Source organism: Mauremys reevesii, linkage group 9 (assembly GCF_016161935.1).
Source record: "Mauremys reevesii isolate NIE-2019 linkage group 9, ASM1616193v1, whole genome shotgun sequence".
Taxonomy (NCBI): domain Eukaryota; kingdom Metazoa; phylum Chordata; order Testudines; family Geoemydidae; genus Mauremys; species Mauremys reevesii.
In genome coordinates this window covers 44,950,879-44,965,762 of record NC_052631.1, presented here as the reverse complement: position 1 = coordinate 44,965,762, position 14,884 = coordinate 44,950,879, and the positions used below count along the sequence as shown (strand labels likewise).

The 14,884-nt window shown below is 44.7% G+C and overlaps 1 protein-coding gene across 1 annotated transcript in view; it reads right to left on the bottom strand.

Moving 5' to 3' along the window:
• Positions 1-8,876: 8,876 nt before the first annotated feature.
• The window catches only part of ARHGEF4 (Rho guanine nucleotide exchange factor 4), a 330,462-nt gene continuing 324,454 nt past the window's right edge, over positions 8,877-14,884 (bottom strand). The window contains 4 exon segments of the mRNA XM_039487676.1: positions 8,877-10,483; positions 10,486-10,583; positions 13,687-13,764; positions 14,560-14,803. Of these exon segments, the coding sequence (XP_039343610.1) occupies positions 10,391-10,483; positions 10,486-10,583; positions 13,687-13,764; positions 14,560-14,803 (513 nt within the window). The 3' untranslated portion in view covers positions 8,877-10,390.

Below are 14,884 nucleotides of genomic sequence, written 5' to 3'. Positions count from 1 at the left end.
TTCCAATAGGCAGTAAAAATGTATACCTCCCTTTGAGATCCTTATCCCCAGCTGCCAAGATGACGGACAAGTCTGCTAACGGGGAGGTGACCACTCCTGCGAACAATCACTGCCTTTGCTTCTTGGTTTGTAGTGGTTTCAGAGGGGACGTATTCACTAGGAGCAAGGCCCACTGTTCTCTGTTTTTATTTTTAAAATTTTCTGGGAATTTATGGGTGTTCATTACAAAAATGAAAAAATAGATGAAAATCTGTTCAAAAACTAAATGTATTTCCTGGGTAAATATTAAGGAACAGGAGGACAGAAAAAAGCAACACAGAGAAAAAAGTACTGAAAGTAAAAGCAGGTTGATGCTGTTGCTTATTTAATGGAATGTACAGTCCATTAAAAGTATGGACTGTGGCAAGGCACCACCTTGGTCTCACTGGGCTTAGCACTTCCCCCCTGCTGGCTGTGGAGGGTTCTGGGGGTAAATCTGCCCCACTCTGACCCATGTTGGGCTTCCCCCTCTATTCTCTCATCAGTATTTTCAAGGTAGGCTCTAGGGCAAGCCCAAGGACTGCTCCTCCAGCAAACAAAAAGAAACCAATTTACAAACAAAGGGGGATACCTTTCCCTGGGGAGGTGTTGTGCCCGGGTGTCAGTCCTTCCCCTAAACAGGCAGTCAGTTTGGTTGTTTCCACCTTGGAGAGTAGCAGCCTTTCACCCTACTGTTGTTAGCCCTGCAGTAGCTTCATTCCCTCCCACACCAGAAGAGGGGTTTTTAAAGATTTCAGGCAGCCCTTAATTGGACTCAGGTATCCCTAATTGACCTGAGGAAACCCCTTCTCAGCTTATAGGGAAAAGGGCCTTTATCATTCTAGGGCTGACATACCTCTCAAAGAAAATGAAAGGAAGAAAAAGGAAGCAAAGAAAAAGCGCTTGATTTGAACTGAAATGCCAGCCTTCTCCACCCAGAGACGCACACTTTGTGAGAACAGCTGCTGGAGCCAATTCCCTATGGATTCATGGCACAGTGTAATTTAAAGAAATAAAGGTCTATTTAGGACAAAAAATGCAAAAATTGTAATAACCATAATAAAAATCACTCCCAGTCCTGCATCTACCCAGCCTGACTTTCACAGTACATATATGCACATGCATGTGTGTAGCTTCTACTACATTGCCTTACATTTACACTTAAGCTAATTTATTATTAACCAAAACACACCTATCTAATGTACTGGCTTTTCTTAACATAATCACTATCTTCACTTACTTGACCGGTCCAAACTTTGGGTAAAAATTTCGGTGGCGATTTGGCAGCGGGTACACCGAAGGCACGGGCCCAGCGGACCTCCCGCAGGCATGCCGCCGAAAGCTGCCAGAATGCTGCCCTCACGGTGACTGGCAGGCCCCCCCCCCCCCGTGGCTTACTGCCCCAGGCACGTGCTTGGTGCGCTGGTGCTTGGAGCCGCTGCCCTCCTCTCAGTTATGCTTTGGTTCAAATCCCTGTACTGCACTGATGGAGCAAGCAGTGAGACTGAGTCTTCTGACTGAAGAAATAGCAGCAGGAGACTTTCTATAGCACTAGGATGCAGTCAGGTACAGAGCCACCCTCATGGCGTAAAGCTGATGCTAACACAGGAATTCTTGTGATTGTAATGGCCAGGAGAGAAAAACAAAGGCTTGGACAATGCTGCAGTCAATTGAAGCAAACTTACCACCTAATTTCCCCATGGCCACATAAGGCATTGGATGCGCTAGTGCACAAATGTTAATATTGCTGAGGTCAGGGTTGGATGAACTGGGTGTGTATATTGTGTGTGGGGCAGTACAGGGGAGGCGAAAGGGAGCTGCTGGTGGAGGTGAGTCTGTCACCAAGACCAGCTCTACGCTCCACGTGCTACAGCTGCAGCTATGCCACTGTAGCGTACCATAGTGTAGCTGCTGCCAGCATCAATGGAAGGTTTTGTCTGTTGCTGTCGTGAATCCACCTTCCTGAGCAGCTGTAGCTAGGTGGATGGAGGACTAGGTCTGTTAACCTAGCTGAGGCTAGACCAGGGGTTAGGTTGACTTAACTATGACACTCGGAGGGGAGGAGGGTGAATATAGCGATGTAGTTTGGGTGAGCTAAATTTTCAGTATAGACCAGGCCCCATACTAGTTAATCAATGTGTAGTTGTTAACATAGGCTCCCTCAGCTTGTACCTTTCTTGCTTTCAAGGGCTTGTTGTGTGGGTGGATTTGGCACGTAATCATTCTTAGGGAGTTTAACCTTTTGTTGGGTATACAATAAACCTTCAGGCATTGTTTTACATTCCAGCATTATCTACCCCACTCTGCAAAAAAACACAGTTGAGGGCTGGGGCCCACTGTGCAGACCGACAGCTCTCCAGGCTGCATGGCAAACAGATGCCTGAAACAGACAGACAGGAAGGGGGTAGGTTGAGTGGCTGAGATAACAAGAGAATTTAGCAGGAAAGCTGCAACCACAACCAGCACTGAGCTAGCTGCTCCCACCCAGGAGTGATTTGAAGGCATTCCAGAAGAGGGGGGTACGAGGCAAAGAGGGATTTAAGAGGATAAATGGCATTGTGAGCTTTGACCAGGAGCTTTCCCTAGAGTGCTACGTGATCTTCCTTGGTTCCTTGTAATATTGTAGTGTCATGCTTAACGCCTCCTGCTAGCTTCAAATAGTCATGTTATGGGTTAGGTTGCTAAAGTGGCACATCTTTGCATGGAAAGAGGAGTTAGTGGGCAAATGAAACCATGTCCTTCTGGAACTAGCTGTGGTGGGCGGCTGTATTCCTGTTTGCCTGTTAAGCCTGGGCTACACTAGTGTGTGTGGGGGGTTCAAACTAAGATACGCAACTTCAGCTACGCTATTCTTTTGCTTCTCATGAGTCTGAAATTATGCAGCGGCTAACACAGAAAACACAAGTGAAATAGAGTTTGTGGCTCAGAAACGTACTCTTTAAATATGCTGTACACAAACCCCACCCCAAAAAAACAGAACCTGTAGACAGCAGTCCTCTGAAGCAGCATGTGATGGAAATGCAGATATGGACACTTTGGTTCCTGCCAAATAATGGTTTTGGTTCACTTTGGAATTAAATTATGAAATGGCGGAGTTGCAGCAAGTGGTGACTGAAATGAGTTGCATTGATTTTCTCTCTGCTGCTTTGAGGAATTGATTTCCCCCCACCCCCAACTAGGTAAATAAAGCATTGCATCTCACATGGGTGTCCCAAACACTTAACATTTTTTAATTAAAATCTATCAACTCAAGAGTTTATTCTTTAATCCATGACTTATGAACTGCCTGATCCTGCAGCCCCGCTTAGCACTGCAAACTCTGGCAGGGACCATCTTTGAGTTGGAATAATTCTATTTAGTCCCATTAAGTTCCATTGGGCAATTAGTGAGGAGGGACTGCAGGATTAGTGTTTAAAGCAGAAATATGAGCAGAAAGGGCAGTTCTTAGGGCACTAAAAGTTATTGCAATCGCACACTCCCTGTTCAAACATTTAACATGATGCAATAATCCTCATTAGCAGGCATGTGGCTGAGCTTGCCAAGACAGCAATGCAAACAGAGGTAGTTGCAACAACATGGTAAAATTAGATGTGTTAGCACTTTGATATTTGTGTTAGCCCTGGCACAAAGCAATCTATTTCACGGGATCAGATTGTTTTAATTAAAACAAAAATGTGAATCCCAGGCAATCATATAATGGATGTTTCACTGAAAATATAACCCACTAACAGTGATTTGCCATACATACTTAATTCCACTGCTAGTAAAGGATCTAATTCTGCTGCCATCGAACAGCAATTCAGTGGGGGCAACCTCAGGCCCTAATACTTTCCTTCAGTTCGCAAAATTAAAACCCTTAGTTTTCCAGAGAGGATAAAGTAACGGCAAATGCCCCAGACTACTAAACCGGGAGTGGAAATTTCTGCTTACAAAGTCACAAAAGTTAGTGAAAAGTGCCTCTTACTTTATTTACCTCCATTCTTGAGTGACCAACTTGACCCCTTGGGGCTCGGCTTCCTGACACCACAGCTATTATTAAGTGAAGCACATCTCAAAGTCACGGGCCCAGTGGGCCTCAAGCTGGACATCTAAATGTGTCGTGACTCATCAAAATTGGCTGCATCGCAGGGTCACAATTCATAGGATGCAAATATTGCGGCATGATGCATCTTGAGTAACTGGAACGGTCGCCTCTTTACATATGGGGACTATGCCTTTTCGAAATCGACAAGAGCACAAGGAGGGAGAGTCTTTTCCATGTTCTTCAGCTGCAGCACAAAACCAAAAAGCTCCACTACTTAGACTATGCAGATTCATCTAAAAGTTCAGATCCTATTTGCCATGGAAATTCATCAGTTCATTATTTTCTTTGCATTTGCTCTGGTAGGAAGTCTCATTCGAACTTACATCTTCCAAAAGTTGTGGTGAACCTATAGAACCATGAAGCTTAGGTCTGGCTCCAGCACCTACTCTAACGTTTTCAAACCACATAGTTGTTATTCCCAGTTAGTGAGCTGATGCGGGAGGATCAGTCAGTTATATGTTCTAAACAGAAGAGAGATTTCTTGGTAACCACACAAAGTCCACGTTACACTGGCTACTTCAAGAACTTCTCATGCAGTCTTTTAACCAATTCACACATTTAAACCATTCCCCCTCCTCCCCTCCACCATAAGTAAAGTCTGGACCAGTTGAACTCCAATATTAATGCATATTTTTCCTATAGCGTCTGACAACCACCATCAAAAGCCGTGGCTTGTTCTTCTTGGGCATAATTGTCAACATAATTGTTCATATCACTTTTCCCCTTCCCCTATGTTAAATAATCATTGGTGACTGCTTGAAGAAAAAGCTACTCTGTTCCACTGAACTGTTGCTGATACACTAGAAAACATGTCCCACTGTTAAGAAATGAGATAATCTTAAATCTGCTGGGCATATACAAACACTTCCCCCCTCCACCCCAGTTTTTTCTAATGTTGGCAGTGTAAATTTTAATGATAACCCCTTGATGCTCCAAGTATCAGGCTCCAGGGTGGGAGGAGAAAATAAAACTCACCGTGAGAATGTGGATGATTGTGTCATTCTGACCTTTACCCAATAATGCAGGAAAAAATTTCTGACTTTAATCATAGCAAACCAGTCTATTTAATACACAGTTATCTGATAACACAATGGTCCATTCATGAAGGAATAGGTCTTGTATGATTAGAGAACACTGAATTATTACGGGATATAAAATAAGACAAGGGATGACAATTACTTGTTAAATTTCTGCCCATGTAAACTGGTTTCTATCCATTAGCTGCTATATGAATTTGCTATATTGTATATACACATGTTGGTGCATGGGAAGAAATCTTGGAAAAAAAATGAGTCAGATCCTTGTCTCAGTCATACAACTGTCAGTTCTGTAACTCCACTGAATATAGAGCCAAACCCTGATTCTACTCAACAGCAAAGCTCCCGTTTTCTTCAATGTGACCAATATGTATCCCTCATGCTAGGCTTAAACTGAAGTCAGCCTCTAGTCTCTGATGTTTCTTACAAGGCTAAAATTACAGCTGAAGGAACTTTTAAATATTACCAATGACAGCAGACAATTAAGCAGAACACCCCTCTCTACCAGAAATAAATTACAAGTACTCAATACAATACATAAAAAAGGACACCATTTGGCCGCACTAATCTATCTTGGCACCTAGTAGAAAAGAGATGTCTAGAAAAGGAGTCTCTTCACAAATAGTTGTAGTGTGCGCTAACTAGGTGTGAACCAAGACAAGTAAAACAGACTCTTCAGATTATGTCTATGAGGACAATAGGACAGCAAGTCACTTAAAAAATTGTTTTTTCAAGACTCCTCCTCTCCCTTAGACTGGTTCTATACTTCAGTGGAATTACCGCAATTTATACCAGTGTATGAAGTTAGCCTATATCCCAAGGCTGACTGGCTTTAGAAATTAAAACTGAGTTTAAAACCAGGACAAATCAGCTCCCCAGGCTATGTATCATGAAACAGTCATGGTCAGAAAATCACCACTTACATGCCAATCTATTTTCTTCCTGGCCAATCAAAACAAGACATATTGTGGGGGGTAGGGGGGAAGGAGAAGAGATGCAGACATGACAGGTAAACAGAAAAAGAACAGTGCCTTTTGTCAAGCCGAATCTTTCTGCAACACAATCCAGTTCTGGCTGTGATAAGCCTGTGAAGTGTGGCAACCTGAATGCCGCAAAGATGCTTCAAGGCAGGAAATCAGCATCAGCTCAGTTAAATGAACTAGGATACTGGGAGATCAGTGTGAATCCTCTTCTAATTGGTGGATAAAGGGCCCTTTTCTACAATCCTGATTTCTGTGAGTAATTCCATTGCTATATTGTGATTCAGTTCCCTAGCCAGGTGAACCCCAAAGGCAGTACGTGTATGGGGAACGATGACTCATGTGACATCCATTGCAAGCTTGTATTCAAAGATGAAGCCCAGTGCAGCAGTAACATGGTTACTGCTGTGATAAAGCAGCAGGCAGAACATTTACCGCACTAACCCAAGAGGAATGGATTGTTACCAAGGCGAATGATGAGTGGGTCAAAATGTTAGGATGAAGTTGCATTTTCAGGCCCCCACCCTACAGGGGCTTGTGATCATGTTGAAAGGCAATTTTGAAAGTGGGTATAGTAGTCTGGGGTGTCTACATAATTCACCCATGATGCCCTATGGGTAGCAATGATGGAGGAGTTAGAGCAGATACAGCCTAGCCCAGCTTCTTAACAAGGTTTGTAATCATGCCAGCCATAGATCCTGAGGCCCTGTGGGGACATTCACTGAAAATACCATTGCTAATGCTTCTTCAGCTCCACCAGTGTTAGCAACATTAGGGGCCCTAGTGTGATGGCTGCAGGTTTTAACACCATCTCAGGTAAGCCAGCGCTGAACAGGTCTGACTGGTGTTAGGCTGCTGTTGGTGTGTTTAGTACCAAGGTCTTTAGACCTACTCAGGACATGCTTTTTAAAAGAAACTGTGCAGCAGCACAGCTACATGAGTGCTTCCTAGGTTGCTAACTCAGGGGCACCTGTGTAAGCAACAGTGGGACATGATTAGAAAATGTAGACAGGGCCTAAGGTAGCCAGGGCCTGCATGTTCACAGTCTACTATGTACTTGAAAGCCCAAGGCAGGATCACATTGGTTGTCCCTAGGGCAAGTTAGTAGTAGTGAATAGCGCTTCAGATTTTGGCTTATGTAGAGACAGACTCAGTAAAAACCATACTAGCCTCGAGCATTCAACAGCAGCAGCACTAATTTAGACTGGCTGTTGGTGTTTTCATCAGTATGCCATCTAGACCTACTCTGAACAAAGTCCGGCCAGCGGTGGATCCATTTGTAGGTCTCTAACTGCTGGCACAGACATTTCTTCTTAGCAAGTCTTTGCTAAAGGGCCAAGTCTATGCCTGGGTTCTAGCAGAGTGGCTGGCTGAGGAAAAAATCCATGTCCACTCGTGGCCAGTGAAACCAGGCGTGCTCCAACCAGTCAGCCCTGGTATTAGGACATGGCTGTTGCTAGCTTAGTTCTGGTTCCCATAGCGAGTCGGAGTAGAGTTGGATGGGCAAGAGGAAACCATCAGGAAGACTATCATCAGGTATTGCAACCAAGAGAAGCAAAAGGCCAAAGCATTAGTAAAAGAAATAGTTCCTGCTGTAAGCTTAGGCTAGCTGATTATAAAAAGAAATGAGACGAGGTGGGTGAGGTGTAACATCTCATTGTACCAATTTCTTTTGGTGGAAGAGAGACATTTTTGAGCTTCACAGAGTTCTTCCTCAGGTCTGGAGAAGGTAACCAAAGTGTCATAATCAAGTTAGGTCCAATAAAAGCTATTATCTCACCTACCTTGTGTGTCTCACAGCCTGGGTCCAACATGGCTACAGCAACACTGCAAACAAGTATTAAAAGGAATATTTGTCACACCAATAGTCTTCAGGGTATGTTATTCTGAATATAGTAAAGTTTTCTAAGGGACCTGTTTACCTGTAGTTGAAGATGCATTTGCAGAAGTGACAGATTATGCTCCTGCAATTGGTGCAGTGTTGCCCAGACAATCAGAAGACCAGTTTTGAGGACCCTTTTGAAATTTGGCTCCGTCATGGTATTTAAACCTTATGCTTTCCCCATGACTTGGAAAAATTACCTTGTGCAGAGATTTGTCCTTCAGCTGAAAAGTTCAGCATTCACAGAGAGGATTGCAAAATAGGGGTCTCCTGGGCCTGAGGAAATTGTGCGTGTGCCTGCAGTTATAAAGGGTGGTGACCTTTGCAGCAAGTTCACGGAAATTCCACACCCCATGACAGTCTCTGTACTGGGCTATACAGCTGCTGTATGGCTACATATAAGTTCTCTCAGGCAATTTTTTACATCTTGGAATGGCGTTCCCATCTCATTCGTGAGAAGCAAAACAGAAATACAGGGCTCAGGCATCCACTGCAGCTTATTTAAATACAAGGTATCGATAGGAAATGGACCAGCATGAACGATGCCCTTGCTTTGAAGTGCCCGGCTGATGTCAGGAAATTCAGTGCTGTAACCTGTCAAGGGATAGGACAGGAATTTGGAAGATGGCCTTTAATTCCACTGGCAGACTTGAGCACTCAATTCCAACTGACTAGAATATTTCCAGGTTCCTCTGTATCTCTTGACAGATATGCCATCCCCAGGAGGACTTTGAAAGATGCCACTTCCAGAGTGGCCTCTAGTGACACATGGCCACCTATGTAGCAAGGAGAACAAGCAGCTAGGATTGTGAGGAGGCCGAACGAGGACCACACCGACAGACATGTACGCGTAAGACACAAACATGGGCTGTAAGTCACTTTTACAAGTTTCTTTATGAAATTAAATGTAGCCCCTGGCTAGGGGAAAGATATAGTGCAAGAATGACTTTGTACATGCTACTGAATTCAGATATCCCTGGATAACCAGACTTCAGTCAGCTACAGTATCAGCAAACATTGGAACTCTGAGCTTTGCAGACAGTTAGTGCTTACTCACAATAGCAACACGCTGGAACGAATGGGTGTTTTCCTTACAACCACCCGCAACTTCTCCTAAGCTATGGAATTCAGTCCTTATGGCTTCTAACTCTTTCACTATTGTAAGGCAAATCTTTCCTTTTACTAACCAAGGATTAAATGAATTCTTTTTGGCCACAATTTACAAACCGCTAAGCTCTTAATTCCACATTTAGGCACCTTATAAATAGCCTGATTTCTTTTTTCAAAGGTGCCGGCAACCTGGAATATGCCTCAATATGCGGGGGCTGTACATGTTCTCTGGTTTGGAAAAATCCATCCGTTTTGTATGAAGGTGCTCAACTGTGGAGTTAGGACCTTAACTTAAGGGAATTAAGTTTGCAGATGTTGGCCTTTGTTTTTTGTTAACAAAAAAAAGAAAGACAGACAAACAGGCATCAAGTTAACAACATCTGACAGGACTGATTACAAACTTACAAAATACACAGTTCTGTATTTGCCATAAATAAACACATTACAAATGTTTAACATTTTCATTGGCCAGGAAATATGGCAGAGTGACAGGGGGAAGAGTCTAAGGAGCTGACAACAGTATTTATTTTAGGCACATTTTTTTCCTAACTCATTTTTTTTTTACATAACTCAAAGAAAATCAACTAGGTTGCAAGATGCATGTACTTCACTCATGCTGTGGGTTTGATTGGCACCATTTAACGGACTATGGTTCAGCGGTGTGTTGACCTAAGGAAAAGAAAAAGGGCACAGCGATATCATTGTTGCCTTCTCTGAGAGCCAATAAAGGCTAATCAGTCTGTTAAACGTGTAGTAAGATAATTTCTTTGAAGATGAACTTGGGGATTGGGGCAGTGAAAGGAAGGGTTTAGTCCCCCCAAAAGTGCATAACATCAGCAACAATGAACCATGGTTCTGAGCATGCTCAGTAGACACCAAGCAGGCAGGTGTTGGAATGGACAAACTGCCATCTCTGCATGGGCAGCCAAGTTGGCTGAAGGCTAGAGTCTCTCTGGCAGTTGTCAGACAGCAATAATGTTCACAGCTGGGAGGATTGGTTCAAGATGCAGCTGACAACAAGGGTAAGATGAAAAACAGTTCAGGCTCCATCCTGTCGTGAGCTCTTCCTGGGGGTTTGTATGGCTCCCGAGTGTTGTGCAGGGCTGGCTCACTTTGACTGGCACAAAAACACGCAACACAGTGTCCCATTTCGGACCCATTCAAGTACAGTCAGTCTGCAGAATAAATAGGGAAGGAAGGAGCATGCGCCATCCTTTGCAAACAGAGGGGTGGAGGAGCCGGGGGTCCGTCAGCTGGAACTGATGGCTAAAGTGCTTTCTCAGAAGGGATTCAGGCACAATAGGGAGCTGCCCCTCACTTCCGAAAGGGTGTCAGCCTGCTGATGTTCTGCCAGAAGTTCGAGGGCTTGCGCTTGGGCTCTGCCAGCATGAAGACTTGCTGCTGGGGGAGGTTGGTAGGAAGGGTAGGGTGCTTCTGACGCATCAGAAAGTCATAGTAGGGCCTGGTGACAGCTGTTTAGACCATGAGACAGGGAAAAGCAAACATTATACTGGTACAGTCCCAAGGCCGATTCCCACACAGTCATTCTCAAAGCTGAGGCAGAGTTAGCCATGATAAGTAACAGCCACTTACAGATGACTCTGTTTTGAGTTATCTAACCCCAAAGGCAGTTTGGGGATTAAGCTGATAGTCTAGGAGTGCCCCAAATGTTGATTGGAATTCAGAGACGCTCGCATGCCCTCAGAATGTGGCCTGCAGCCACGCGCAGCAATGTGAGGACAAAGCTGGACACTTAAGGCATGTCTACACTGCAAAGGAAAAGCCTCAGCAGGCCGTACCAGCTGACTCGGGCTCTCGGGGCTGTTTCGTTGCAGTGTAGACTTCTGAGCTACAACCCAAACTCTGGGACCCTCCCACCCCGAGCCCAGAAGTCTACACTGCAATGAAACAGCCCCAAAGCCTAAGCCTGAGTCAACTGGTATGGGCCTGCCATGAATTTTTCTTTGCAGTGTAGACATGCCAGGCCCATTACAGTGCTCTACTGCTGACAAACTTAAACAGCACCCAATTCTGAATGCTTGGGAGCCTGGTTAACTGACCCGCACCTGAGCACATTAGCCTGTGTGGCAGGTTGTAAATATGCACGTATTTTTAAATGTTTAGAAGTTGCAAAGTCTTACTGAGCAGAGGGCCCAGTCCACAGCATTTAGATATAGGTATGGATTTGGAAGCCCTCGGGGTTCAGTAGTGTTTGGAGTTAGGGGCTTGTCTAGACTACAGACACTATAATGGCACAGCTATGGCACTGCAGCCGTAGCACCATTGTGTAACAATGGAAAGGGTTTTTCCATCACTGTAGTTTATCCAAGAGGCGGTAGCTAGGTCGACAAAAGAATTCCTCCATCAATCTAGTGCTGTCTACACTGGGGCTCAGATCGGACTAACGGCTTCTCTCGGGTGAATTTTTCACATCCCTGAGTGACCTAGCTAGGTTGACCTAAGTTTTCGGTGTAGACCAGGCTTTGGTTCACTGCGCCAGAGAGAGACTGGGCAGCCTACGCCAACTGGATCTGGCTCCTGTTTCCAAACTCCCATGATACTTGGCAAGATCTGGCTCCAAGTCTGGGTTACAGCGAACTGTCCTTCTTGGATTTTTGCAGTGCTGTAAAATAAACTGCCAGCCTGTGTTTAATTCCCACACAATACCCAGGGAACCATAGAAAGGTAAGAGACTGAATTCCTTGGCAAGCTACAGTAGAGGGAGTGCCGCCACAAAGTCTGGTTTCCCAGGGCAGTTCTGTGAATCTTCACCTGGAGGCAGCGTCCATGATGAAGGGCAGGACAGGCATAAGGAGGGGAAACTTCCCTGCAACTCATAGAGCTCATCCTCCCTTCGGCTACTGCTAAACCTCCCGTTAGGCTGCTGCTTTCTGTCCTGGGTGCCTACTGACGCTGTTGAAGAACACATCATCTGCATCTAGCCTATCCCCATGTACAGCAAAGGGCGGGTATTTAATTAACTGTTCTATTGTGGTAGCACCAACACTGTGCCAAATACCACACAAACATACAGAGAGAGACTGCCCCTGTCCCAAAGGCCTCAACCTAAACCCTTTTCACTTCCCCAAGAGTTCCCCTTCCTGCAAGCTGCCCCATTCAAATTGCTGAGAGACCCGGCTTCTAGGGCTGAGGGGGGGATTCCAGTCTCCAGCCAGATGCCATCCAACAATCTCATAAATAGAAGCTGCCAATTGTATTAGCTACCTTGAACTGTACTTGGGGTTTTGGAATATGAGCCAATGATTAGACACACACAATGGCCCTTGTAGCCAGGAAATATTGGGTTGCTGAATCTCACCGGCTAAGGCTGCCAAGTCTTCAACCTGGTGAGAATTGTACTGCAATTTCCCACCTCTCTGAGCCTACCAGCTGGCCTATCTCAGAGCTTTGTTAGCGTCACTTCATTGACACTAATCACATACAGTAAAATCAGCTTGTTCTGGGAACATTTCCATGTAATGGGAGGCAATCGAAAAATAGAGTGCTGAGTAATTTCCACAGCTTGCGGACAGTTCAATTAATTTCACCAGGATCCTATTTCCCTGTCATGACTCTTTCTCTGTATTTTCTTTCTCATCCATCAGTGATGAAGGGCTTGATCCAGCAAAAATATTACATACTGATAAAACTGCATTTCCTAGTTCACCCAGAAGAACAATAGCTCTCAATATGGTAGTAGGCAGTTAGTGAGGTGTTAGTCACCCCCATCTTTAACATTCCTGTTTAACCCCAGTGGAACCAGACCCACCAGTGAAAAACATTAGTCATTTCCCTCTTAACAGTAGGAGTAGGGAGATGGATCAAAGTTTGTGACCAGTCACGTCTCCCATCCAGCTAAGAGGGTTTATTGACTGGATGGCACTAGAGTCTGGTTTATTTTCAAAGTCTACAGTCGCTGTGAGATTCCTTAGCATTGTGTTTAGCTATGGACTCCTATTGGGATCTGAACTGGAAGTTAACTCTTAACACTGTGTTCTTTATTTAATACTGAAATGCTACCTTAACATGCGGAATAACAAACTGTAAATATTGTTATAAACAAAAATTCTGTCACTGGGAAGTTATGCTGAAATGTTGCTCACCTGTTTATCAACAAGTTCAGATTGCTTAATGGGGGGCACGTTTATCAGTGAATCTCGATTTTTATTTAAACCTGACTTCACTAAAATATTTGTTTTCCGAACTGTATATGCTGATCCAATTTACAGCTTATATTTTTTATTCTTAATTTTGATCAGGTTTGTTCCTAGGCTCCATAAACCTGGAGCGACAGAAAATCAGAATGGCTATTGCTAAAACAGGGGCAATTGCTTCTCCTTAATTTCTCTGCCCACTTTTTTTCTCTACCACACCAAGTGACCCCTGTGCCACTGGAATAAAGATCTTAAAACCTACCCCCCCCAGGGGTAGGAGAAGAGTAACACTTACCAAGCTCCCAAAGATGAACAAGCTAGGGGAGGGGGCAATTAATGCATTGATCAGCCAAAGCTTATTTGAAGTCAGGTTTTTAGATGTGCTGATGTGCTTAGGAGAAAAAGAAAGGGCCACACTCACCCTTAGGCTTTCCGGTGTGGTGCTGTTTGTTGGCATTCAGCATCGCCTGCTTCTTCTGCACCTCTGTGATTGAAAAACCTTAAAGACAAAACCGAACCTGTTAGCAGCTGTACCGCTTAGGGCTCCACCTACTTCCTCCTACAAACAGCAGGGCTCACGGCATAGATCAGAATAGGGAAGTGTGGGGATGAACACATCATTATGGATTTGATTGTGCTCTTCAGGCACAGCCCCACATTGGGGTCTGCCTTGCTGCAGGAGCCCCGGGACACATTCTGGGTAGAATTCTGCCAGAATTGCCCCTGGCGCTGACGGAGAGCGTATGCTGCCCAGAGCACTCTGCCAATTTTTAGCAATTGCAACATGTGCCTCACTACACCCCCACTCAGTTCTCCCTGCCTCCTTGGTTAGCATGGTCAGGGGCAGCCTACCATATGGCCTGCACTCTTGGCGCACTGGGCTGGCCCTGCTTATATGGCCCTAGTCACGTTACACCAAGTATGAAAACAGTGAGATGGATTTGCCCCCTAGAGAACATGTGGTCATGTATAGAATCCTGGATCAATCTTGTGTTGGGCTATTGACGAGTCTGTCTCTAACCCTGCCAGTGGGAAGAATAATTCAAAACTAACATAACTTACTATTTAATGGTTCAAGCAGGCTAAGCAAAAGATTTTAGCAGCTCCCTGAGACCTCATTTCAGTGCTTGCTTTCTGCTCTATTCTTTGTATGATGAGCAGAGGGGAAAAGAAACATCATGCAAAATATATACATCTGCAGCCCAGCCCTGGGCTGGAAGGGCATGTATTGCATTCGCACACATTTGTGTTCAGCGTGATGGAGGGCCCTGCTACACAGACAGCCTTGCCATACCAGTCTCCTGGTCAAGCTGAACCTGTTTCCTTTCATTCTCGAATGCCTTGAGCCAGCGCTGTTTCTGTTCAGGCTTTTTTGCACAGAATAAGTGGACTTCCTCAGGGTCCCTGCAGAGCAGCTTGAATGCATTTTTAACACTGATATTGAAGTCCTTATCCTTTCCATCCTCCATGTCCACTATTTCCATGTCATCCATGTTGATCCGACTCTTATAATAGAGGATGTCCCGGCGCAGGAGATCCTATAAGAGATTATTTTCATTGTAACTATATCCAATTTCCACACACTTCCTTTCTCTTCCTAGCCACAACAGATGACCTGT